Genomic DNA, 26116 nt, shown 5'->3' on the forward strand with positions numbered 1-26116 from the left:
CTAAAAGAGAGGAGCCCAAAAGCACAGCAGTGCACAGTGTTTGCACTCAGTCATTCGGAAAATACAATTATTCTCCTTCCCCTCAGCTGTGAAATTGCAGTACAACCGCTGTTAAACACGCCGCAGTCATAATCACTGATAAGAGATGCATGGTGCCAGGCCATTGCCGCCAATACAATATGCAAACGACGCCCTGCCGTTCAACCCATCTTGTTACTGAATGATATTAAGAGTTTGTGAAGAGACTTAGGAAAGGCAACAGATGTGACAGCTGTCAGTGAGCAGTCCCCCATTCCCTCCTAACACTGCTGCTTCCTGCCAGGGTTATGGTCAGGGATCCAAAGAGGGTGTGGTATACTACATGAGTGTTTAGTATTACAGGAATATACTATAGACAAGCCACTAATACAAATGGATGCTGCGTCTGGTTCATATGGGAGACAGTTATAAGCTGCCTAATTCTACTACATTAGTAAGGTCCTCTTACTAGCTTCTTCTAGAGATTTCAAACAGAAAATGGTCATCAGCCGCTCTAGTGTTCATAGTTGTTTTGGAACTGTAGATTGTCAAACTTATTCTGAGCACTTAAGATTTCCCATGCTTGTTGGCTTAACGTTGAGCTTAAGGATAAGTGTCATCTTGACGTTAAAGCGCCTTGCTGTACTTTGATAATATATATTTAGAAAACAGTTTTTCCTTAAGTACAATTGGTCTGCTATGAAAATTCAGAAAATCAGACAAAAAAATAAGTCTCTGCAAAATATTCTCTTCCATATCCTCCATGCACTGATCCTTCTTCTCTCAAAATGCACACCTAATTGGGAATGTTTTTTTGCTCCTAAACATAAAAACAAAGATAAAAAAGTATGGTGCACAGGACAGGGATACTACAGTAGGTTTGTTAGTGTATACAGCTCTACCATATTACACCTCCACACTGATGTGGAAGAACCGCGTCACAAAGAAAAACAGCAGTGGGCTGAGAGCTCCGGGAGGCTGCTGAGAACCAGCAGTGGGTGGGTTCAGACAAATAAAGAGGAATCAGGTCTGCCTTTCTGTGAGGATTCTCTCTCTGCAAAGGATGCTGCAGATATAGGTTTAGTGTCACCATCTGTGAGTCTGTACAACAGTAACCAAGCGTAGGCATAATGAGATTCATGTGCAGAAACTGTGACATTAATCAAACAAACCAAACATGCAATCAGGATTTTATTACCAAATGTTTTATTAGAAAATATTTCACACATAAATCCAAAACAAACAAACCAGAGCAAACTCTGTCCATAATTATCCTGCAGTATTCAAAGCCACAGTATGGAAATTATACAGCACTGTAGCCCCGAGTACATCTTATGTTCGCTGTGTGTTTCAGTCAAGCTCCAATCTTTTGCTCTCCAAACTCAACTCCTATTGTCTCTATAGTGAGCAGGTTTACATGCACAGCAATTACTGAAATTAAGAAGTACCTTTCTTTAAACCACAAAAATAAGTAAATAAAGGGTTGCTTTTATTTTATTGCTGTGCATTTAAACATAACCAGTGACTTTAGTTACGTTAGGGAAAAACAGCCCACATCCTTATCTCCTCAGCTCACAGACCGGCTCAAGGTCATGGTCACCATCAGTCCCAAATCAGAACAGTGGGGTTTTAATTTTCTGATGTGTAAGAATATATTGTTTGTGTTTGAGGGTGAGTGTGTGTGTGTGTATGAGAGAGCAAGTGACATTAGAAGTTGTCTACAAGGTCCATAATCCTTTTCCGCTCAGCCTCTTTGAACTCATCACTCTTCCCATCACCGATGCTTTCAGCATACTCTGCAAAAGACAAAGAAAAGTCAGAAGATTAGTTGACCGCATAGGTGTGGCTGTTACACTTTTGAGGCTACAGAGAAAATCCTTGGAGGCAGAAATTCTGAAGATCAACCAAAAGTGTTGAATGGATTTGGAAGTTGTATTTAGCGTGCAACAGCAGAAATAGCTTCAGTCACAGTCATCAAAAATAAGTAGTAAAAGTGAAAGTATTGATTAAAATAGCTGTGTTAATTTTCTGTCTCTCTCTTTCTCTTTAATGATTCTGACAAGAAGCAGTGTTACATTTATGGTAAATTTTGTCAATTGGGAGACAGATCCACGGAGCCTGGCAGGGAGGACGGATGGGGGGGATCGAATACTAATATAGTTGGAAATATTTTTTATAATTTTGGCTATTATCTCTCCCCCTTTTAAAATACTGAATAATTAGAAAGAAGCAGAGATGCTGTAACATCAGGGAGAAGGGATCCCTTTTCCAGAGAAACAGTGCATTAAATAACTAACATGTAATAGCCTTTCATTCTAGTCCAGACAGTCTCTAGTCTATTCACCACTTTGTAACAAAAAGTCAAGATGACAAGATCTTCATTTAGAAAAAATGCTTATCATGAGAGGTCCCAGGACAACTGTACTGAAATCCACCTTGATGTGAACAGTAACCAGTCCAGGTGTACTGCACAGTTCTCGTACTTCATTGTGTGCTTTTACACGTTCGACTGTTCTTTTCATTTCTTTTGCTTCCCACACAAGGCTTTTGAGATTGCCGGGCGGTCGATTTGTGAGTCTAATGTGCAGAAAGAAAAAGTTGTAGCTGCCGCAGCCCCAGTGCACCCCAGGCATTCGATCTGTCGCTCAGCCAGCCTCTGAGGCAGGGATTACGCATTAACCCTAGGGATGTCGAGACAGAAAGATGAAAAAGACAACTTTTCTCAGGGAGACACTGCAGTGAGAATGGAGGGGTCTTTCCTGACAAGAGCCCACAGGGTTTAGAAGGACAAAACAAGGCTGTCAAAGACACCAAGGAGATTTTGTTTTTGTCAAGGGAGGGATGTTTTTATGTTATTAGACAGTATACAAAGGGTAGTGACAGACATAACGGAACTGCGGGGGGACATCGGAGATAATGTGGAAGGACACTACTTGTCTACACGAGTGCTGAAAGCACACACCAACAAATATTTCCTTCCGGTTTATTACAACTAGGGTCTTATTTGTGTAGATTTGGCTGTCATTTGTCTGGTCTGGGAACAATGCAATGACTAAAGTGAAGTATGACAGGGCAATTAACATGCACTTAGATGATTGATCACACAGGATGTAAACAAGCCACCAGTTTAGCCTGATTGACTTGTGAGAGGTTCATGGGTAAGTAATAGCAACCACTGGTTTAATCTTAACAATATTTTGTATTTAATGAGCTTGTATGTTTTAATAATACTTTTGCCCTCAGTGGCATTGACACAGACCTTTAGTGGAGTAGAGGTCTAAATTACCATAAAATGGAAATCAATATCAATCTCAATTTTATTTATATAGCACACTTAAAAACAACCAAGGTCTTTTACAGGTTAAAAATACAACAATAAAAAAATAAGTAAAAAATAAGTACAGCAATAAAACATTAGAACATACAGTATATAATGATAGTGATATTAAATTCGCCAGGGATAATAACAGACTTAACTTGATAGAAATGCCATGGAAAAGAGATGCGTTTTAAACAGTGATTTAAAGCGTCTGAGAGTTGGGGCGGTTCTGATATGGACTGGCATGTTGTTCCACAGTTTAGGAGGCAGCTACACCAAAAGCTACATCACCTCGGGTTTTAAGTCTGCTTCTGGGTACGTCCAGGAGGAGGAGATTGGCGGATCTCAGCTGGAGTGTGAACATTAAGAAGCTCCGTTAAGTAAAGTGAAGCCAATCCATAAAGACATTTAAAAGTTAAAAGTAAGATTTTAAAATCAATCCTGTAATGAACAGGAAGCCAGTGGAGGGAGCGCAAGACAGGTGTGATGTGGTCCCTCTTCTTCTTTCCTATCAGGAGGCGGTGAATAGATCACTTGTCTAAGCCCACATAAAAGGAGTTACAATAGTCAAGACGGGAAGTTATGAAGGCATTAATCACCCTCTCTATATCTTTAGCAGGGAGATAGCCTTCTCAGAGGAATAATCACCGAGGTGAACAGAGAAACTCCTACCTGTAAGGTAGGATCGAAACCATTTAAGTGCAGTACCTTTAATTGCTACACAGTTTTCCAACTGTGACAAGAGGATTGAGTGGTCAACAGTATCAGCAGCAGTGAGGTCTAAGAGCACTAGGACAGCAGAGACTGCAGAAACAACAGTTAAAATCAATTCATTAAAAACTATTAAAAGTGCAGTTTCTGTGCTGTGACAGGGTTTGACTGGAACTTTTCATAAACATTATGATTAATAGTGTGTAAATGTTTGCAGCTGGGTAAAATACTACTTTCTCCAGGACTTTAGATAAGTAAGACAGTTTAGAGCTGGGCCTGAAGTTAGAAAGAACAGAGGGGTCGAGATTTTCCTTTTTTAGCAGGGACTGTACAACAGCGTGTTTAAAGGCGGATAGAACATAACCAGAGACAAGACAGGTATTTATCAATGACAAAATACACGGTCCAACGGTGTCAAAGACTTCCCTAATCAGACGAGAGGGAATGCTGTCAGAGGGACAATTTGTGGGCCGCAGATGATGGACCACCTCAGATAGGGAGGTGACGGATATGGACTCAAACTGATCCAGGACCGCAAGGTACATAGGAGGAAGAGGGGGATCATGGTCAGAGGATGTGGTTACAGAGGATCGAAGGGCAAAAATCTTTTCAACAAAGAATTTTAGTATACCTACATTGGACCTCTTTTCTAAAATTCTAGGAGCAGAATTATTGGGATTTGTAAGGGTGTTAAACATATTAACAAGAATCTGAGGCCTGTGACAGTTGTTGGAGACCAGTTTAGAAATAAAATCAGCTTTCTCTCTGATAGACAGATACTGATGTAGGATTTCATGACACTGAGTTTCTTCCACCTTCTCTAAGCTTGCTGATGTGCACGTCTGAAGTACAAGTACGTCAGAATTGCACTTAGCACTTACAGTACTTGAGTAAATGCACTTAGTTACTTTCCACCACTGCATGACAGAGGAGTAAACACCATCTGAGCACCATCAGATATCAGCAGAGTTGGAAGGTAGGCAGACCAAGACCCGTAAACAGGTTCTTGAGATATATATTTTCAGGTCAGAAGACAAATTGTGACAGAAGACAACTCTGGAGTACAGAGGTCATCTATGAGTATTCTGAGAGGAGTTGGGCTAAGAAAGACCACAAAATTGGGAGTAAATTTATAAAAGTGAATGGCTAGAGGTGTAGGGTGTAGGTTTACACCATGGCACAGAGATATGCAGCATCCACAGCATGCTTGAATGGCAGCACCAGGGACTTGAATTTGATCCATGGAGGTGGGATGTTACTGAAAAAAAATTGCAATCAAATTTAAGGTTGGCTGAGAAAAGCAGGTAATGGGATACAGAGAGGGTGAAACATGAAAACCTCTTGCCTACTGCCTCTTTCTTTGCCAGCCTGTCTCTGTGTCTATAAATGGCAGTATAGTCAGCCACACACGACAGAAAGGTCAGAGATTCGGTGACTCTTCAACTCTGCTGAACCTTCTCTGTGGCATGCTGGTACTCTCTCCTTCAGTCACCACGGCAACGCGGCAGAGGACAATACAGTACTGAGCATCGCCATTACTCAGGTCAGTGACTGGGACTGATCTGCCATGAGTACAAGGAGAATGATTTCCAGGAGCAGTCTCTGCAGCAGCAGCCAAGGATAGGGACACACTGTAGAACTTATACTGTGATTACAGCTGCAGCTGGGTCACCACAACTCGTTTAAAACACTGTTCCACCAGCCTGAAACTGTTTGGATCAAGCTGAACAAAAGATCACTGGAACAGTGTGTAGTATATTAATCTAACCACCATAATGTTTCCAAAGAAAACCTCATGTAGAGTGTCACTGACACAAACTAGTTGATTTACACAAATCAAAACCATTTTTATATTCTGTTGTATTATGCATCTCAAGCATCAAGATAAACTTCACAGTCTTTATATGTGAAGATTCAAGGAGCATGCAAATACAGAGGTGCAAGGTCCGAAATAATGAATATTGCAAAGATATTAAATGTGACCATCAAAAGGACGCTTTGAGAATAATCACCAGCTAATTTGTACAGCTACGTTTAGTCAGCCATCTGCAAAGCTGTTTTGGGAAAATAAGTGTTTCCAAGGCTTTTCAAGGAAAATGACAGCATTAAAGCTGTTTGCAAATGGCATTAGGAGCAATAGGAGGATCCAGGAGGAATAAACTGCAGGCATTTTTGATCTTTGGAGAGTTATGCCACTGTACATGGTCAGTGTGTTTATATTGCTTTGCTAATTTTGTTTTGTAAATTACATTGTCCATGTAAATATGTATTTTCTTTTATAGTTTTTTGGACAATAGTGGAGTTCTTTGGCATTGATGTTGTAAAAAAATGTATTCATTTAATTAATTGTAACAGCATCTATAAAAGGCAAGCAAGAGTGTCAGAAGTACAAGGGATACAATAGTGAGGTTTCTGTAAGGACACATGGCAGCATACACAACAGTAACTCTAATGCAGCTGCATCCGTTATTCACATTACAGTATCTCACAAGAGTGAGTTCACCCCTCACAGATTTGTAAATATTTGATTATATCTTTTCATGTGACAACACTGAAGAAATGACTCTTTGCTACAATGTAATGTAGTGAGTGTACAGCTTGTTTAACAGTGTAAATTTGCTGTCCCCTCAAAATAACACATCACAGTCATTAATGTCTAAACCACTGGCAACAAAAGTGAGTACACCCCTAAGTGAAAATGTCCAAACTGGGCCCAAAGTGTCAATATTTTGTTTGAGCACCGTTATTTTCCAGCACTGCCTTAACCCTCTTGGAGTTCACTACAGCTTCACAGGTTGCCATTGGAGTCCTCTTCCACTCCTCCATGATGACATCACGGAGCTGGTGGATGTTAGAGACCTTGTTCTCCTTCACCTTCTGTTTGAGGACGCCCCACAGATGCTCAATAGAGTTTAGGTCTGGAGACATGCTCGCCCAGTCCATCACCTTTACCCTCAGCTTCTTTAGCAAGGCAGTGGTCGTCTTGGAGGTGTGTTTGGGGTCGTTATCATGTTGGAATACTGCCCTGCGGCCCAGTCCCTGAAGGGAGGGGATCATGCTCTGCTTCAGTATGTCACAGTACATGTTGGCATTCATGGTTCCCTCAATGAACTGTAGCTCCCAGTGCTGGCAGCACTCATGCAGCCCCAGACCATGACACTCCCACCACTATGCTTGACTGGAGGCAAGACACACTTTTATTTGTACTCCTCACCTGGTTGTTGCGACACACGCTTGACACCATCTGAACCAAATAAGTTTATCTTGGTCTCATCAGACCACAGGACGTGGTTCCAGTAATCCCTGTCCTTAGTCTGCTTGTCTTCAGCAAACTGTTTGCGGGCTTTCTTTTGCATCATCTTTAGAAGAGGTTTCTTTCTGGGACGACATCCATGCTGACCAATTGGATGCAGTGTGCGGCGCATGGTCTGAGCACTGAGAGGCTGACCCCTCAACCTCTGGCAGCACTCATACGTCTATTTCCCAAACACAACCCCTGGATATGACGCTGAGCACGTGCACTCAACTTCTTTGGTCGACCATGGCGAGGCGTGTTCTGAGGGGAAGCTGTCCCGTTGAACCACTGTATGGTCTTGGCCACCGTGCTGCAGCTCAGTTTCAGGGTCTTGGCAGTCTTCTTATAGCCTAGGGCGTCTTTATGTGGAGCAACAATTCTTTTTTTCAGATCCTCAGAGAGTTCTCTGCCATGAGGTGCCATGTTGAACTTCCAGTGACCAGTATGAGGGAGTGTGAGAGCGATAACACCAAATTTAACACACCTGCTCCCCGTTCACACATGAGACCTTGTAAAACTAACGAGTTACATGACACTGGGGAGGGGAAAATGGCTGATTGGGCCCAAATTGGACATTTTTACTTAGCGGTGTACTCACTATTGTTGCCAGTGGTTTAGACATTAATGGCTGTGTGATGTGTTATTTTGAGGGGACAGCAAATACAAGCTGTACACTCCCTACTTTTCATTGTAGCAAAGTGTCATTTCTTCAGTGTTGTCACATGAAAAGATATAATCAAATATTTAAAAAAATGTGAGGGGTGTACTCACTTTTGTGAGATACTATAATTGTGTTTAATTGGGATACTTATTTAGGCAAGCAAAAAAACAGGCTCGAAACTAAATATGTACTTACTGGAATAAATTAACAACCGACTCCTGTGTCTTTTATAAAAACCAAAATGTTACAATTAAAAAAACACAGCACCCAAAAGCAAATTCACGGCTAGTAAAATGTACACTGTGCAGTGTTGACGATTTGCATCTATCCCTATTGACAGGTCGCCCGGTAGCGACATGTCAATTACAATGTAGCCAAGCCCTAAAGCTTACCCTCTTTATTCTCTACCTTCCTTTAAAAAGGGCTAATTTACAAAATGAACATCACACTGTATTGAAGAATACCTGAAAGTATAAACTCATTAGGAAAGGTCACTGTCTCAAAAACTCCAATGCAATCGAACTTCTTTTTGCAACCAGTGGAGTCGCCCCCTGCTGGCAATTAGAAAGAATGCAGGTTTACTATATAAATAATAATAATCATTAATTTAGCCGACGCTTTTATCCAAAGCGACTTACAATTGCTATGTATGTCAGATGTCGCACACCTCTGGAGCAACTAGGGGTTAAGTGTCTTGCTCTGGAACACATTGGTGTGTCATAGTGGACTTGAACCCGGGTCTCTTACACCACTGCGCCATCACCACCCCCACCACCACCACTTCCCCACTGGATTCACTTTTAAGGCTCTGAGGTTGCTGCTTGGTAAAAGCACTGTGACTGGCCTGATCAACCAAAATATACTGAGTGGCAGTCCGCTTGTCCTCCAACAAACACGTCCCTCCCCCGACACCTTTCTGATGTCGAAACTGGAGGGGCTGCCTCTAACAATTTCTGTAACTTTCCATAACTACACTAAATTTAACATTTGGACAACCAAGTGAAACACTATGAATGTCTTCCAGAGGAGAAATGTGGACATTTATCCCCATTTAAATGATATCACATCCCTCTCTATGACAGTTGGCTTTTCACACTGCCTTCCAGTGGGGCCGTTTGGATAAATGCTTTTACCTTCTGACATGGTCAGACAACATGTAGCACAAATTACCCTGACTCTAAGGCAAAGGAGAACAGCTTGTATCCTCCACAAGATCCAAGTCTACCATAAAGTATATTTTATATGATCTGAATGTCCCTTTATTCCTATTCTTGTCATATAGTTTCTCAGAGCTCCATTAGTATTATCTAGCTGATGTAGCCATCATGTTACATCGGCTACATGTACATAGATGTATATTGCTGAAATGATATTTTTTTGCCTATCAACACAATGAGAGAAAACATCACTATTATGCCAAGTCTAACTACCTGAGACTACAGCCCGACCGATATGGTTTTTTGGGGGCCGATGCCGATATTAAAGTGAAAAACTGCCAATTAATGAGCCGATATTTAGATTTTGAGAATGATTTGGATAGTAGACCCCTTTACTGTATAAACTACACTTAGAACAGGCTGATTTTGAAAGCTGGTATGTTTGTGGACTATAAAACCTTTTCCTAAATGGATTATGTTAATAAAATAGATTAAAGTCTCAAAAAGTGAACATGTAAACAATTGCACATCAATAAATATTTGTTGCTGGAACATGCAACTTTTTCAGCCGTCTGTAAACAGAAAGAGTAAGAGAGAATAAGCATGTGTATTTCACTTTACACAAAATCTGCCATAATTTCAATATAGCATATTCACATCCAGCTCATCCCTTTACCAGCACTCTTCTTACCAAAGCTACGAGAAACCATTTCTCATCATGTCTAAATCAGGCCGTTTATGATACAGTGAGCTGCTGTTGAATGCATGTAATACAACATGACTCTCTACGAGGACCTGCAACTTAATTTCATTTTCATTTAACTCCACGTCACACAAAGAGTAGCTACAGGAAGCAGTGTTATTTTCTTGTTCAGCTCTTGTTTATTTAAATGTCTGCTCTGGTTTAATCATTTCAGACACACCGAATAACTGCAGACAGGCAGCTCGCAGATATATTTAGAATACACCAGGAGCTATAGTTTAACGGCTCATTAACGTTAGCGCTCCTCCACTGCTAAACACGGCATTAGCTTTGTGGCTAATTTAGCAACGGGCAGCGTTACGTGATTTTAGAGAATATTTAGAAGTGATGAACTAGGGACAAATGTGGACCGTTCGCCAGAACAGCCACACCGTTTCAGAATAAACCTACAGTTACGTCTGTCAGCAGCGTAGCGTCCAACACCCAGCTACCGTGACATTAACCTGCTGTGAGCTGGTAGGAAGCCGGGAGAGGGCAGAGAAAAACGGGAGGGTTAGCAAGTCATGAATGTTTTCAGGAGAGGAGAAGTGACTGGGTCTGTTTTAATTATAATTATTTAAGTCATGTACGTAAGTCATTAACGTGACAAAAGACCGACTCACCGCTAATACAGCCCTCTCCGTTTTTGGTACATGCTGCAGTAAGCTCCGGTAAACTCCGGTCAGCTGATTGTTTTCTTCTGTGTTTTTTGTGGTGAGGCAGCGTTGTTAAAAGGGGCGCTGCAGCACGCCCTCTGGTGGGCAAACTATGCAACACCCAAGATATGAGTGAAGGATCCGACTTGTTGTTTCTTTTTTAATGGTTTCTTTTTGAACCTGTTTTTCACTTTGTTTTCACAACATTAGTAAAATCAGTGTTCTTCCTCGCAGTATGCTAAGCCTTTCTTCCTGCATAGCTGCATTCACATTCAGAGGGCTAAAGCCATTAAGGTCAAGATGGCAGAGCTGGCGACACACTCTGCATGTACTTAACATTTTTCTGCAGTTTCACATTGAGAGGGCGGGGCACTTGAAATGGGAGAGGGCCCCACAGTGCGCCTAATGGAAAGGGAGAGGGCACACACTACGAGCCACACACATACAAATGCATTAAGATGGACAGAGGCAGTGGTGTATTGGTCTTACACATTGCAGACCCACACACAGCCTGTGAAAAAACGTTCATAAACACAAACACAATTTATGACAGATAAACAAGCAAGTTAGTATATGTTGCATTTAAAGATATACATACATGCAAGCGAGAGCACACATGAATATAATATGCAAACGTCACCAAAAAGGAAAAAAACTGAACATGTACACATCTGCATAGACTTTAAGATATGTTAAAATGTACAAAAATATGCAAATAAAAGCTTGCACGCATAAATATGTAGACATGTTAAAGGCAAACATTATGTGCGAACACACACACAAAAAATCATGTTATGTTACTAAATAAAAACGTACTGTGGAAACTAATCGACAAGCAAGGCACTCAGATAAAAACAAAAGTAACACACCAGCACATTTAGGGAACACATTCCCACACACACACACACACACACGCACAGTGAGGACTGGAGACTTGCCATGCTTGCTGGCACTACCATGCGTGACGGATGGCTCTATCTACAGTGCTACATGCCACCAAAAGCCAAAGGGTGTGTGAACGAAGGCTTTGCCCGACAATGATACAGGAAGGATGGATGTCACATCAGGATAAAAATTACACACCTTTTTTGAATACAAAAAAAGACAAACAGTCTCTACTTCTCTGACCACGACAATATGATTAAATTACAATGCACACCAGGATGCATGTTTTAGCATCTGTACACTTTTACCTGGATACTTCAGGTGCTGGATTTTACTGTGTTTATTTCCATGCTTCTATCTGCAACTGGTTATTGGACTTTCTGACCAACAGGCCCAAACATTTTTTGTTAGACCACCACTGCTCTTCCACCCTCACCCTAAACACTGGCGTACAACAAGGCTGTGTGATGAGTTCGTACCTCTACTCCCTCTTCACCCATGACTGCAGATCTGGACATGGTTCCAGCACCATTATCAAATATGCATATGACACCACGGTGATTGGCCTCATCAAGAACAATGATGAGTCTGCATGGTGCAACGACAACAACCTGCTACTCAACACCAAGAAGATTAAGGAGCATATCGTGAACTTCAGGAGGAATGTTGACACCCATCCACCCATCCACATCATTGGTGTGGCAGCTTCAAATTCCTGGGGTTCACATCTGACCCTGGATGACTAACCTCCAACCTGATCAAGAAGGCTCACCACTGCCTCTTTTTCCTGAGGACAAGAAAAAACACCTCTCTTCAGACATCCTGGTGAACTTCTACTGCTACATCATCGATAGCATCGTAACCAACTGTTTTACCGTCTGGTACAGGAACTGTTCTGCCTTGGACCGGAAGGCATTGCTGACGGTGGGGAAAACCGCCCAGCGCATTGCTGCAGCCTCACTTCCTTCTATTGAGGGCATCATGAGGAAGTTGTCTCAGATGAGCAATAAAACATTGGAAAATACTCCTGCCACCCAGCACACAGACTGTTTGCCCTCCTGCCCTCTGGGAGGCGCTACAGGAGCCTACGGACCAAAAACTCCAGGTTCAGGAACAGCTTTTTCCCTACACCTCTCTCCCTGCCGAACACTGCCCCTCGACGCCCCACCCAACTTCACACAAACACATACTCACCAACCCCCATCCGCCATCCCCCCCTGGACTGAACCAACCACACTTACCTCAAGTGCACTGCCATCCAGGACTTTATTGACACCACTTCACTATTAACTTCACCTTTCATCTGAGCATATCATTGCACTACTGTACATTCATACCGCACATTCTGTACTGTAAATCTTTCCCTTTGCACCTCTGTACATACTGTATAGTTATTCATACTGTATTACCATAGTCATAGCCTGTTCATAGCCTGTACATACCTGTAGCAACAGACACTCACGTAGACACTGTACCATATGATATTTGATTACTGCTTACGCACTTACCTAGTACCTAGTGACATGTGCAATGACAAAGTTAATTCTAAAAAAAAAAAAGGTTTAATCTAACTTATTGCAGCCCATACTTTAAAAGATTTCCACCTGAATTTTACATCTAATGACCTTCAGGACTGTCTACTCAAGATGGTCTTCCAGTAGCCACTAGCCATAAGAAGAGAAACTGTGTGTGACATGCACACTTCTTAAAAAGACACAATCTTAAAAAATAGTAACTGAGAGTTGCATTTTTGCACCACAGTTTTAGAATTTGCTCAGCCCTTTCTCCTTTGATGAAAAGAATAAGGTAGAATGACATTCTTCATAGTACTTTATTACATTCCAAAACAAACGTGTTGGCAGGCAAAACGCAGGCTGGCTACCACAGCACCACAGCCAAAGAGCAGTAATTATACCAACATTTCCCTCTGAAATGTTTCCTTGCCAGGGCAAAAAGCACTCTGAAACAGGATTTAAAAAATGTGTCAATAAAATGATTCTTTTTTTTTTTTTTTTTATCTGACTTTGGAGAATTGTTATCAAACCTAGTCCTTAAAACAGATAAAGTAATGATTGTAGGTGATTTTAATATTCATGTGGACATCAAGAATGATGCCTCAGCACTACATTTATTGCATTGCTTGATTCGGTTGGCTTCTGTCAAAGCGTTAAACCCACACACTGTGTCAACCATACTCTTAACCGAGGATTAACAAAAGGTATTGAAACTGAAAAATTGGTGGTGTTTCCTTATAATCCCATTCTATCTTACCACTATCTACTATGTTTTCAGTTCCAATTACTGGAGTTTGAGCCACCAAGCAAATACTCCTATACTAGATCTGGTGGTGGTGTGGCTAAGTTTAAGGATTCAGTGTGTAACTACTCCTATAGACTCCTATGCTCGATGGATATTTGGACTGTTTTGTCACCATCAACTTTCACCAACTTACTTCAGTTGTGTCCTCGTCCAAACCAATGACCTGCCTCACAACCAAAGAGGTTTTGCCCTCAGTTGGCACTTCTTTGTTAAATATTATTAACCTTTCCTTGACAACAGATTATCTACCTCAGTTTTTAAGGTAGCGGTTATTCAACCACTTCTTAAAAAGCCTGCTCTCGATCCAGGGATTTTTAGACAGTTCCAGACCATTATCTAACCTTCCTTTCATATCCAAGATCCAACAGTGGCAAATCAACTCTGTGAATTTTTGTATAGCAACAAATTATTCTAAAATTTTCAGTCAGTTTTCAGAATGCATCATTAGTACAGAGACAGCACTGGTAAAAATCTCTTGTGATCTTTTAACTGCATCAGATAAGGGACTAGTCTCTGTATTGGTCTTGTTACATCTAAGTGGGGCATTTGATAAAATTGATCACCACATTTTATTAGCGACTTGAACATTTAATTGCCATAAAAGGAACTGCTTTAAGCTGGTTTAAATCTTCTTTATCAGATTGCACCCAGTTTGTACAAGTAAACGATGAGTCTTCTCTGCAGAGCAAAGTTACCCGTGGAGTTCTGCAGGGTTCAGTCAATGGACCTATTTTATTCAACTTATATATGCTTCCGCTAGGTAATATCATTCTGCATCGAGATGATGCTGAGAAACTTGTCCACGCATTTGTTACTTCAAGGCTTGATTACTGTAACTCCATGCTTTCAGGTTGCTCAACAAAAGTCTCTCCAGCTTATACAAAACGCTGCTACTCGAATACTGACTATAACTAGTAGGAGAGATATCACCCCTGTTTTAGTAACTTTACACTGGCTCCTGGTAAAATTGAGAATTGAATTTAAAATTCTTCTTCTTACATACAAAGCCCTTAAAGTCAGGCACCATACTGCCCCATTAGAACACTGAGCTCCAAAATGCAGGGCTACTTGTAGTGCCTAGGGTCTTTAGATATAGAATGGGAGCCAGAGGCTTTAGTTATCAGGCACCTTGGCTATGGAATCAGACCTCTGTTTGGATTCGGGAAGCAACCAACACAAATATTTAAGAGTAGGCTAAAAACTTTTCTTTTTAGTAAAGCTTTTATTTAGGCATGGTTTCTTTATTTTGTGAGAAGGCTTATAGTTACGGATTTATGAATTTTCTTGTTTTATAATTATGTATTTTATCGCTTTTAATGTTAAGGGGCGGCTGTGGCTCAGGAGGTAGAGCAGGTTGGCCGTTCGGAAGGTCGGCGGTTCAATCCTGGCTCCCCCTGGTTGCATGTCGAAGTGTCCTTGGGCAAGATACTGAACCCCGAATTGCCCCTGGCGGCTATTCCGCCAGTGTATGAGTGAGTGTGAATGTTAGTTTCCGTTTGAGCACTTAAGCTCAGTGTATGAATGTGTGTGACTGGTGAATGCAGATGTAGTGTAAAAGCGCTTTGAGTGGTCGAAAAGACTAGAAAGGCGCTATACAAGTATGGAGCATTTACATTTAATGTGTGTATCTTGTCATGTATTTTCAACTGTTTTTGTGTAAAGTGTACAGGGACCACATAGCTTGTGATTTTACACTTTAAATAAACCTGACTTCACTTCACTTGATTCTCTGAAGTAATATGAATTGTTTAAGTTACTGTATGTATTTTACATACGTCAGACTGGTTCACCTCAATGGTGGGGAAGGAATCAGCGCTAGTGCGAGAGGTAGATACCAACTACACGTAGTTGGGCTCCGCTCTATATATTACTGGGTCTGGAACCAAAATCCTGGAGAGGGGCTGAACACTCTCCTTTTCCGGAGTTGCCCAGGATGAGCGATGTCACAAGCATCTAGGGATATTCACAAGCCGCCAGGCTGACTGCCGCTGTGTTGGAGTTCTCCCTGGAGAATGAGAGGGTCTCCTCTATGTGACTGCAAGTCGCTTAGGGGGAAGGTTCTGACTGTTGTGTGTGCACCAGCTCAGAGTACTCGACCTTCTTGATATGTCTGGGTGGCATTTGGGAAGAGATTCCATCTGGGAACTTTATAGCTCTGCTGGGAGACTTCAACACTTAAGATGTGCTTTTTTATTGGACTTCTGCGATAGTCATGGATTGACCATAACAAGCAAAATGTTCAAGCAGAGGGTGATATGGGGTACAAACTTTGTGGTAGTATCATCGGATCTGCGGCAATATATTTTAGACATTTGGCTGAAGAAAGCAGCAGAGCTGTCAACTGATCAATACCTAGAAGTGTGTTGGATCAGATGGCGGTGGAGGCTGCTGGAGAGACCTGGTAAACCCAAATGTGTAGTGAGGCTGAACTGGGAAGGGTGAGGGTGAATCTGGCTGAAGCCTGTCTGTAAGCATTTAACTCACGTGAAGAATTTCTCATGAATTCCAGTGGAGGTTGAGGACGTGGAACCCGAGTGGGCCATGTTCAAAGCCTCTACTGTGGAGGTGGCTGCTAGGAGTTGTGCTCAGAAGGTTGTTGGTGTCTGTCATGGCTACAACTTAGGAATTCCCTGGGCACATTAGCTGAGTTTGTGTGATGGAAATTCTTGTGAGCAAGTCAACTCTTTATTGAAGAAGGAGGTCTCAGGAAACTGAGATGTATTACTCAGCATTGTTTATTGAAGGCCAGATGGAGAGACTGGCAACAGCAATACATACTGCAAACAAGAATCAACCCAACCCAACCCAAACCAACAGACAGAGAGCCTTCCTTTGGAGTTGTCCAGGCACGTCCAGCTGGCAGGAAATGCCGGAGAGATTACAAATCTTATCTGGCATGGGAATGCTTCCGGATTAGAGGGTGACACAGGAGTGGAATTTCACTCCTGTCCCATCCCACTTCCACAAAAATACTCATGCCCCATCCCAATTCAATGAAGGAGTAAAAAATATCCTGTCCCAATCCCGGTAGAATGACTCCTGTCTTATCCCATTCGCAATAATAACTAATACTAATTTGTATATAAAACTGATTCTGGTCCAGACCAGGATTCCTGAAAAAACTGTCAGCCTCTACTCTGGATCCCCCTGAAAAATATTGCTGGCAAGAGGAACGTGTGGACTACCTTTGTTTTCCTGCTGCTTCTTCATTGCCCTCACGTGGCTTCCTCCTGGGGTCTCAATTCTCCCACATTTCTTTTGATTTAAGACAAATGTTCACAACTTTTTGTCGTTTTAATTACCACAAGCTGTTTCTGGCACTGTACGGTGCGTATAAGCGCGGCCGTGGCTCAGGAGGTAGCGGGGTGCCTGTTAATCAGAAGGTCGGCGGTTCAATCCAGGCTGCATGTCGAAGTAACCTTGGGCAAGACAGTGAACCCTGAATTGCCCTGGCGGCTGAATGTGAATGTTAGTTTCTGTTTGAGCACTTAGGCTCAGTGTGTGAATGGTGAATACGGAGCATTTTCAACCATCTCTCTCCCCTGTTTCAACAAAGACAACAATACAGCGACACCAAATGTTGTTTCCTAGCATGCACGTGACGCAGATTCCCAGCAGAGCAAAGTATAATTGGTTGGAATTCATTTATCACTGAGTGAGAAGAGCTAGCCATAAGTGAGTTATGGGTTTTGTTTGAGAACTCGTTATATTAAAGAAATTATAGTTACTTACCTCTCATGATGTGGCGCACTACTTTGACTGAGCCTCCTCTTAGGTTGAGAATTTGATGGACCCTCTGCTGAAGCTAAAAAGAGAAAAAGAGGATCAGAAGCATACTGCAGTTTTTAATTTGTAATAAAATGAAACAAAAAATAGCTAAGAAATCAGCATACATTTCCTTGTTGTTTGCTTTGACTTTATGAATTTTATTATTTGGTCAAAATTGTATTCACCAAAAAGACAAAACGGACATTTTATTTATCTTACTGCAGTGACAGCAACCCCATTACATTAGTGTTCTCCAGAGGGTGTGAATCTTTGGTACTGACTAACGTGCTGGTACTGTTATTTGATTGGTCCAATATCTGTGTGGAAGACACTAAAAAGATTTTTCATATCAATTCAATTCTAACAGCCTTATAACATGCAGTTAACTGCCATGTGAAATGTCCACTTGGAGGCTTGATGCTTAGATCCCATTTTAGCAAATATGTTCCAAACATGTTGTTTCCTTACACAAAAAGTAAGGCAATTCAAATTTCAGTTTGCCTTTAATCAATTGGGAGACATTGTGCATATCAAATGGACATCAACTGTTTATCATAAGGGAATTTAAAGGAGCCACTAATTTATCATTATTTCATGACGTGATATATCAATGATGAACAGGTAACTGTACTGTGACTTAAACTGCAGATACAAAGTGCTGGTGTGCCCAATCAGAAACTGCAAAAGTAGTAGTGCAAGAGTCCCGTGAAATCCAGACTTGTGGAGTCACATGGCTGCAGTAAGTAAGTAAAATTTATTTATATAGCACTTTTCACAGATAAAATCACAAGGTGCTTCACAATAAAACAACAAAATACAGCTCTAGCTAAACACCAGAAACACACTGACATATGGCAGACAACTTTAAAACTAAGCCTAATGTTTAGCTAAACGCCTGTTTGAATAACAGAGTCTTCAGCTGCTTTTTAAAGGAAATACAGTTTAAGGTGCGTAATGAAGTGGGGAGTGCATTCCACAACCTGGGTGCAGCGGCTTGGAAAGCCCGGTCTCCCAGTGTTCATAAAAAACATCCGTCTGTTTTTATAGCTTGTCTGATCAGATGTCCTAACAATAATTAATGAGAGAGGAAACTCATTTGGCCACAGTCAGTATCCAGTGTTTCCCTAGGATTTATTTCAGGGTGAGTGGTCGAGTCTCTGAAACTACTAGTGTCGCAGAGTGGGCATGTTACGGATATGTGGTGTTGTCATCAACGCAACGTACTAATTTTTGCCTGTTTAGGTTAGCCACCTTCTCTGCTACTCTTCAACATTTTTACCACTAAAGTTACTGCCTTCTGATGGAGCTTGCTACAGTTATGCTACATTCAGATTATGGGCAATAAGACCACAGATAGGGCTCCATTTAACCACCTTTTGTCATCATAAAGTGACTAAAATTACAACAATTCAATAAGAAAATATTACAAATTGAATCAATATAAATGAATTTGATGTATCAATACTATATATTCAAATGCATGTGCAATTATTTAAGGGGACAATTCACATTAAATGTAGGCTACTGCAACAGCAGGATGTTATAATACTATTTAACACGGACAATTCAAAATGAATATATTGCTGCAATACATGTATTGTGTATTGTTCCCTATTAAATAGGTTATTACTTGACAACTTCCATATGCTGCTGAACACAGGAAAAATGTGGGTCTGATGAGGCTACTCTCGCGCATCCTTGTTTCAGAGATGGAGGCACGAGTTTGAGACTCGGACTCGAGTCACACTTAAGTCGCACACATAGTGATTTCAGACTTGACTTGAGACTGCTATGCCATTCTTCATAACCTTTGGCTTTAAAACTTCATACAACAAGGCCCAAACAAAGAAGCGCTGAACGCAAAATCAGTTAGTAACCTGAGGTAAGTGAACATGTTTAGCTCATCAAATGTTAGCTTGCTTCTTGCTTCAGCTACGATCTACGGGAGGTTAACTTCCGTCGTTCATTATGAAAAGATGAATGAGTGTTTGTTTACTTGCCAAAGTTGTAGTGGTCGATTAATATAATAATTTACATCCTGCTGGCTGCCATCATGTTAGTTATTAATGTTAGCTGCTAACAGGTTACAGGTTTATTGTTGATCATGTAATGTTACAGTTTTATTTAGTTATAATGTTACACTGGTTAGAGAGTCCGGGGGGTGTGTTGACTTACAGTAGCTAATAAGCTGTCATTAATTGCAGTGCACATTACATGGTTGTGCTCTGTAAGTGAAAAACAGGTTACAGTTACAGAATTCCTTATAGCTATGCAGTGTTCTAAGCAGCCTGGTTTGAACGCATAATTCTACATATTTTTTTCCCATAACATCAGGAAGCTGCCCCCCCCCCCAAAACAATGGTAGGGGAAACACTGGTATCTACGTTTGTGTTTGTACCTGTGATATCCCTGAGTTGCTGATCTCCACCATAATGTAGCAGATCAACTGAAGGACGAATAGTCCAGCGTCCAGACGGCGAAGATAGAACTCATCATCCATGCTGTCATCTAGGATCTCCCCGCGACGAACCATCTCCTGCACGCACAAACACACATAAACAAAGGTAAATCAAAAAGAAGATATGTTCTAATGCAATAAATCACACATAACTGTTAATTAGGTGGTTTCTATTGTTCTGTAAATGAACTAGACATGGTTGAATTTTAATAAGAGTGTGTTTATTCATATAGTGTATCAAGCTTATTACTTCAATATATTTACTGTAAATCTGATAGTAATATTTTTCTCATGGATAGGGACGTTAGGCTGCTGTATGAATGAGCACTTCAGAGATAATAATAGTAATTATATACATAAGCCTTTATATGGCTGGTCTGGTTGTATACATTGTGAAAATGGAAGGATTTACCTGGAGTAGTGGTGATTACATATTGACAACATATTTCTGTGGTTTTTACATGGTTTGAATTCCGGTTGTGGGCCCAGGGGGGTTTATATAATGATGATATACAGTAATCAAGAGGTGAATTTGTGCATTATACTTTGTCAATTAAAGCAAGCCATGCAGCCTTCCGTGTTTGAGAACGGCGCTGTTTTTTTATCACCCACTAGAGGGCTGCAGCGCCGCAATAACCAGCCTAGTTCAAATGAACGAAATGACTGAAAAAAAGATTAGTTCATTTTAATGAACGAGATTTGAATGAACGAGTCTGTCAAAAGATTCAAACTTGCCATCAATAGCAAACACTGTCCAGCGTCTCCCAGAAGCAGGCGCGCATGCACAGAATGCAACGTGGGTTTGTTTGGGTCGACGACAACACGGCGGAAATTTTTCAGTCACTCTGAAGTCCAGACGTATTTTAGTTTTTATGAGAGCGCTGAGGGAAACTTGACTGATGAAAATAACCTTATAGTGAACGCAGGGTGAGTTAACTTTTAGCTTTGGTTTGTCTCTCTGACTTGCTGACAGCCTGTAAACTGAAGCTCTCAGTGTTGCTGCTCTTGTAAAAATGCTACACGTTGTTCTGCTGCTGTGTGCGTCGTGTGTCGGCAGAGTCTATTCGTCCACTGCATATGATAACACGTTACGCAGTTTAGTCAACCAACCAGCATATCTAGAAACGCTACAGACTCCTCTGTATTTATGTCAGTTTTTGGGCTCATTGAAGTTACTATCACTGTCACTGTCTTCTAAAGACTTACTTGTTTTCATGTAATTGTCCACGGGGTCATTGTATTACATTGTATAATATAAAATATAAAATCTTGATAATGCACACTGATGACTTTCATATGTTTACAAAAGGTATTTGCTGTTATTTAATTTGTTCCGCAAACAAAATGGCAATTGTATTTGTAGTTTTCACTATGAAACTTGAGGTTTCAGTGTGTATATCAGTACATTTTAATCTTTTTCGGCATATTTTTACAATATTGTGATAATACTGATAACCGTGATAATTTTGGTCACTATAATCGTGATATGAAATTTTCATACCATTTCATCCCTACTGACACATCAACCACACACTTAACACTTCACCTTTGTGATATGTGCAGTGTTAACTTTAGAACCGTGTCAGCTGGCCTGCGCAGTAGCTCCCCCAGCTGTCCTTCCCCCCGAGGCACACAAGGGGGCGAGGGCCCGTTCAACGCTGCTTGCAGCTTTAATTTAGGTGTTGTTTTCCACAAATCCATTTTCTCCATTGACCAGACATGCACATTAATTGATTTCACGGCTAAGCTTCAGAAAGTAGGGGCTGCTGCTCACACATACATACACACACTTGCATAGTTATCCATCTGAACAACCCTGTCAGTATGCCAATAACACATTGCTGCCAATACACACACAGCCCACATTAATCATCATTAGAGATTAAGAAGCAGACCTGAGAGGGAGACTAGAGTCTGGAGTGTAAGCCACTAGAGTAGTACAGAAATACAGACACTGTGTTAAGGGTTTTTCTGTCACAGTTGTACCTCTATGCATGACAGTATGAAGAAAGGTAAAGCCATAACGTAAATTATTACAGTGAGTAAAACCATGCATATAATCCTTATCTACATTCAAAAAGAAAAGTCAAATCAAATTAAGGGTCAGTGCTGGCCCTCAGTAATTTCAAAAATTAAGCTTTTCTTGAATAGTCCATGTCTTCTCTCTCTTAAATGATAATTTTGTACAATTATTTAATGGAAATACATAAACTAAAGGATTAACATTTCTCAATAGAAAGAAACTACATACTGAAACATTTAACCTACATACTGCAATCTCATTAAAAAAATCTGTATTGATCTGTTTTAGTCTGAGAAAGGATGGCCCAACACAAATAAAGCAAAACGTGCCACAGTATATCAAGAAAAAGGGCAACTTTTCAAACCATTCCTAATGAAAACAAATAGCTTTCAGCCTCGAACTAAAGGGTACCACACATGACATTTACATCCCAGTGATTTAATCTCAGAAAAAAAATTAATCAAAATGTCTTTAAAAGATCAGTTATACTGTAAAATCAAATTATAGCTGTGAAGTTCAGCTCATTAACGTGTCTCAATCAAAGGGCAACCACAGTAAAAGACTATTCTGGGAAAACCCTTTCAAGCTGCAGGTTGCAGAGCTGGGACGCAAAACAATGTATCCATTTTTGTGACAATTCGTTCTGAAAGCTGGATCTCATCCTCAATTATTTCATTTTGAGAGAAGAAAAGACAAGCAGAAACAACTTCAGAACAAAACCCTACTGTACAATCTCAACAGTAGCTTGTTAAAGATGCAAAACAATGAAGATAATTAAAACAAGAATCTTTAATAAAGCCATTGAATGTAGGGCATTTGTCTCTTCTGTGTCCTTTGGCTAAAACACTGGCGAGAATTATGTTCAATTACAAAGTAGAGAGTTATCGCATTGTAAAATTGTCCCAAAGCTTGGCCTTGTTGCTGTCAACTAGCACCCATTAAAGATGCAAAAAGCTAGAAACAAAGCTATTTGAATGTAAACTGTGTTTCTTCATTCCTGTAGGAAAAATAGATTATCTCAGTTTCCAGGAAACGCTTATTATTCTGAGCCAATACAGTAGCTTGCGGCACAGTTACACAAATCTCACAATCCAACTTCAGCAAAGTTACAATACACAGGATGTAGGCCTAAATAGCTAGATAGGACACAATACATACATGTTACCCCTGAGGGTGAGTGAAAAACAGCATGATCATACACGGATATGTAAGACACACCCTGTGTTTGCATTTTCTTCCATTGTTCCACACAGGAAGAAAGTCTCTTTCCTGTCATCCTCATTACTGCACATGGCCACCACTGCAAAGCAAAGCTAGACGCATTTTCGGAGGCCAAATGAAACACTGTGACTGCAGCTTTGTACTGGGAAAATTAGTGCATATACAATATACTTGACAGCAATGTGAGTCAGCAATCAGAAATTCATCCAGAGACAAGGTAAAAGAAGCATAAAGAAAACACAAAAAAAGACAGGCGAAGAGTTGTACTGATTTACTTCCTCAAATCCATGGTCAGTGATTCCCAACCAGGGGTACATTTGCTTCAGGAGTACTTCTGTAATGGGGTATGTGCAATGATTGTGGAGTAGCTCAACAAACTTGAAAAACAGCAATGTCCAAATACAACCAACCAAATTGGTGTGATGCTGATCTTCAGTAAAGGTATTGTTATGATGACCAGTAATCTACCAGCCATCAATAAGCTCACATACCTCACCACATACCTCCCACCAACCAGTCAGTTTTAAAACCTGAACACTGCGTGTGTCTTTTTTTTTGGCATGCTCATTAGTTTGAGCATGCGCACGAGCACACGAGTGGGAAGGTAGTGGTTGCAATCTGTAATTGCACCGCTAGAGGCCACTGAAAACTACACATGATCCCTTTAAGTATTAGCTCGGGAGGCACTAATAGCCTTAGTGCTTCATGATCTCTACCTCTAAAAGAGACAGAATCTACCCAAATAATAAACCGCACAACATATAAAGTGAATAATGTTTAATGTCTCTCTTAGTGTGGATTGACAAGGAAAGGAATGGCAAGTCAAATGACATCAGCAATGGAGAAAGAAAATTACAGTTAAGCTTAAAGTGTGACAGAAAATTTAATGCAAAGCATGAGTGAACAGATTCATAGTTTTCCTTGTTGCTACTATCAGAATGAGCTAGAAGGACTGACTAAGATGGTGACCACTCTGGTATGTTGACTGGCCAGGAATCAAGTAGTGTTAGACTGTCCCAAAAATCCCACAGTTCATCAAAATAGCTGACAGGTATTAAGGCGCTAAAAGCTCGTCCTGAAACGCGTTTCTTGGCTCGCCAAAGCTTTCAGCTTCACTGTGCCCAGAATCTGTGAATCACCACCCTATAGAGGTATGTAGTGAAAGAAATAGACAGACAGATTAAGCTATGCCAGTGGTATGGCTCTATGCATGTCAGTGTCATTTGGTCCACCAATTTAGCCCAGACTAAATTATCTCAACTAATCTTAACTTTTTGTACAGATGCTCATGTTCCCAACAGGATGAATCCTAATGCCTCTTCTTTCTCCACAGATTCCTGGTCAACGACTGTGACCCTTTCCCAGCCTGTATTCATGGTCATAAGTGGAGGTAACTGGGCGGTGGAAAGAACACTTTGAGGAACTCCTAAATCTGAATGACACGCCCTCTTTAGTAGAGGCAGAGCTGGAGGCTGATGGGGGTTTCTCGTCAATTTCCCTGGTGACATCACTGAGGTAGTTAAACAACTCCACAGTGGCAAAGCCCCAGGGATTGATGAGATCCCTTAAGAAATGATAAACGCTTTGGGTGTGGAGGGACTGTCTTGGATGACACGTCTCTTTAACATTGCATGGAAGTCGGGTACAGTGCCCAGGGAGTGGCAGACTGGGGTGGTGGTTCCCCTGTTCAAAAAGGGGGACCAGAGAGTGTGTGCCAATTACTGGGGTATCACACTTCTCAGCCTTCCCGGTAAACAACTGACCAGCTCTTTACTCTCACAAGGATCCTGGAGTGGGCTTGGGAGAATGCCCATCCAGTCTACATGTGCTTTGTAGATCTGGAGAAGGCGTATGACCGGTCCCCCAGGAGATACTGTGGGAGGTGCTGCGGGAGTATGGGGTGAGGGGGGCCCTTCTCAGGGCTATCCAATCTCTGTATATCCAAAGTGAGAGCTGTTTCCGAGTACTCTGCAATAAGTCGGACTCTTTCCAGGTGGGGGTTGGCCTTCGCCAGGGCTGCACTTTGTCACCAATCCTGTTTGTGATATTCATGGACAGGATATCGAGGCGTAGTCGTGGTGAAGAGGGGTTGCGGTTCGGTGGGCTTGGGATCTCGTCACTGCTCTCGCATACCCCACCCTTGACTGTTAGTCATTCTCTCCTGATACCACTGACACCTACGACAACTCTTCCCACTTAACTAATCTATAGCATCATAGTGTTTTCCACAGAATGACAGTGTAACTGTGGCGCATAAAAAAAACGAAAATCAATATGTGGCGGTCAGCATGTGGCGGGCCGTCACAAATAAATGAACACTGCATCAAGTGGACTTGTGTAGGAGAGAAAGAAAGAAAAATATTTTCAAATAAAGGTATCAGACAAGTCAACTGCTGTACCCTCCAGGGAGCCTAACAGCAATGGAAAGAAGAAAAGATGTTCAAACACCTTGACGATTTAAGGTGGACCACAGAAACTTTATGGGCAGGGGAAGGTTTTTGAACAACGACAAGTGCATTAAATATTCATTATTGTGAGCAGTGGAAGTAGACATTTGGGATATTATAACCTGAGCCAACATAGGCAGTGTGGCAGTAGTCATTACAGCAGCAGAGTTTTGTCCGCTCGTGAGTTTTGACATTGCAGCCAATATCTTTTGTGTGGCAGCTCAGTCCCTCTGGCAAACACCGGACAGAAGAAGCAGAGAAAGAATAACGTGTTGAAGGGAGAAATTGGACAAGTCAATTACTGCAACCTCAGGGGAGCCTGGCAGCCTGGCTATAGTACAGACAAAGTAATAAGCAGTGATTTTCAGTCTCAGTCCCTTTACTGTAACTCAGCTGCATTGTGTGTGTGTGTTTGTGTGATGGGGCGTGCATGATT

At 41.2% G+C, this 26116-nt stretch overlaps 1 protein-coding gene across 2 annotated transcripts in view; it reads right to left on the reverse strand.

Annotated features, from left to right (window-relative positions):
- Positions 1–1201: 1201 nt before the first annotated feature.
- The window catches only part of ctnnbl1 (catenin, beta like 1), a 99654-nt gene continuing 74739 nt past the window's right edge, over positions 1202–26116 (reverse strand). For both annotated transcript variants that reach the window (XM_038723382.1, XM_038723380.1), the window contains 3 exons: positions 19930–20067; positions 17496–17568; positions 1202–1814 (listed from right to left, as the gene is read on the reverse strand). In XM_038723382.1, coding sequence (XP_038579310.1) covers positions 1726–1814; positions 17496–17568; positions 19930–20067 — 300 coding nt within the window. In that variant the 3' untranslated portion in view covers positions 1202–1725. The remainder of the gene's footprint in view (positions 1815–17495; positions 17569–19929; positions 20068–26116) is intronic.

The sequence above is a fragment of the Micropterus salmoides genome, unplaced genomic scaffold (genome assembly GCF_014851395.1).
Source record: "Micropterus salmoides isolate LMB-PRFRI ecotype aquatic unplaced genomic scaffold, ASM1485139v1 Ms_hic_scaffold_16, whole genome shotgun sequence".
In the NCBI taxonomy this organism is placed as follows: Eukaryota; Metazoa; Chordata; class Actinopteri; order Centrarchiformes; family Centrarchidae; genus Micropterus; species Micropterus salmoides.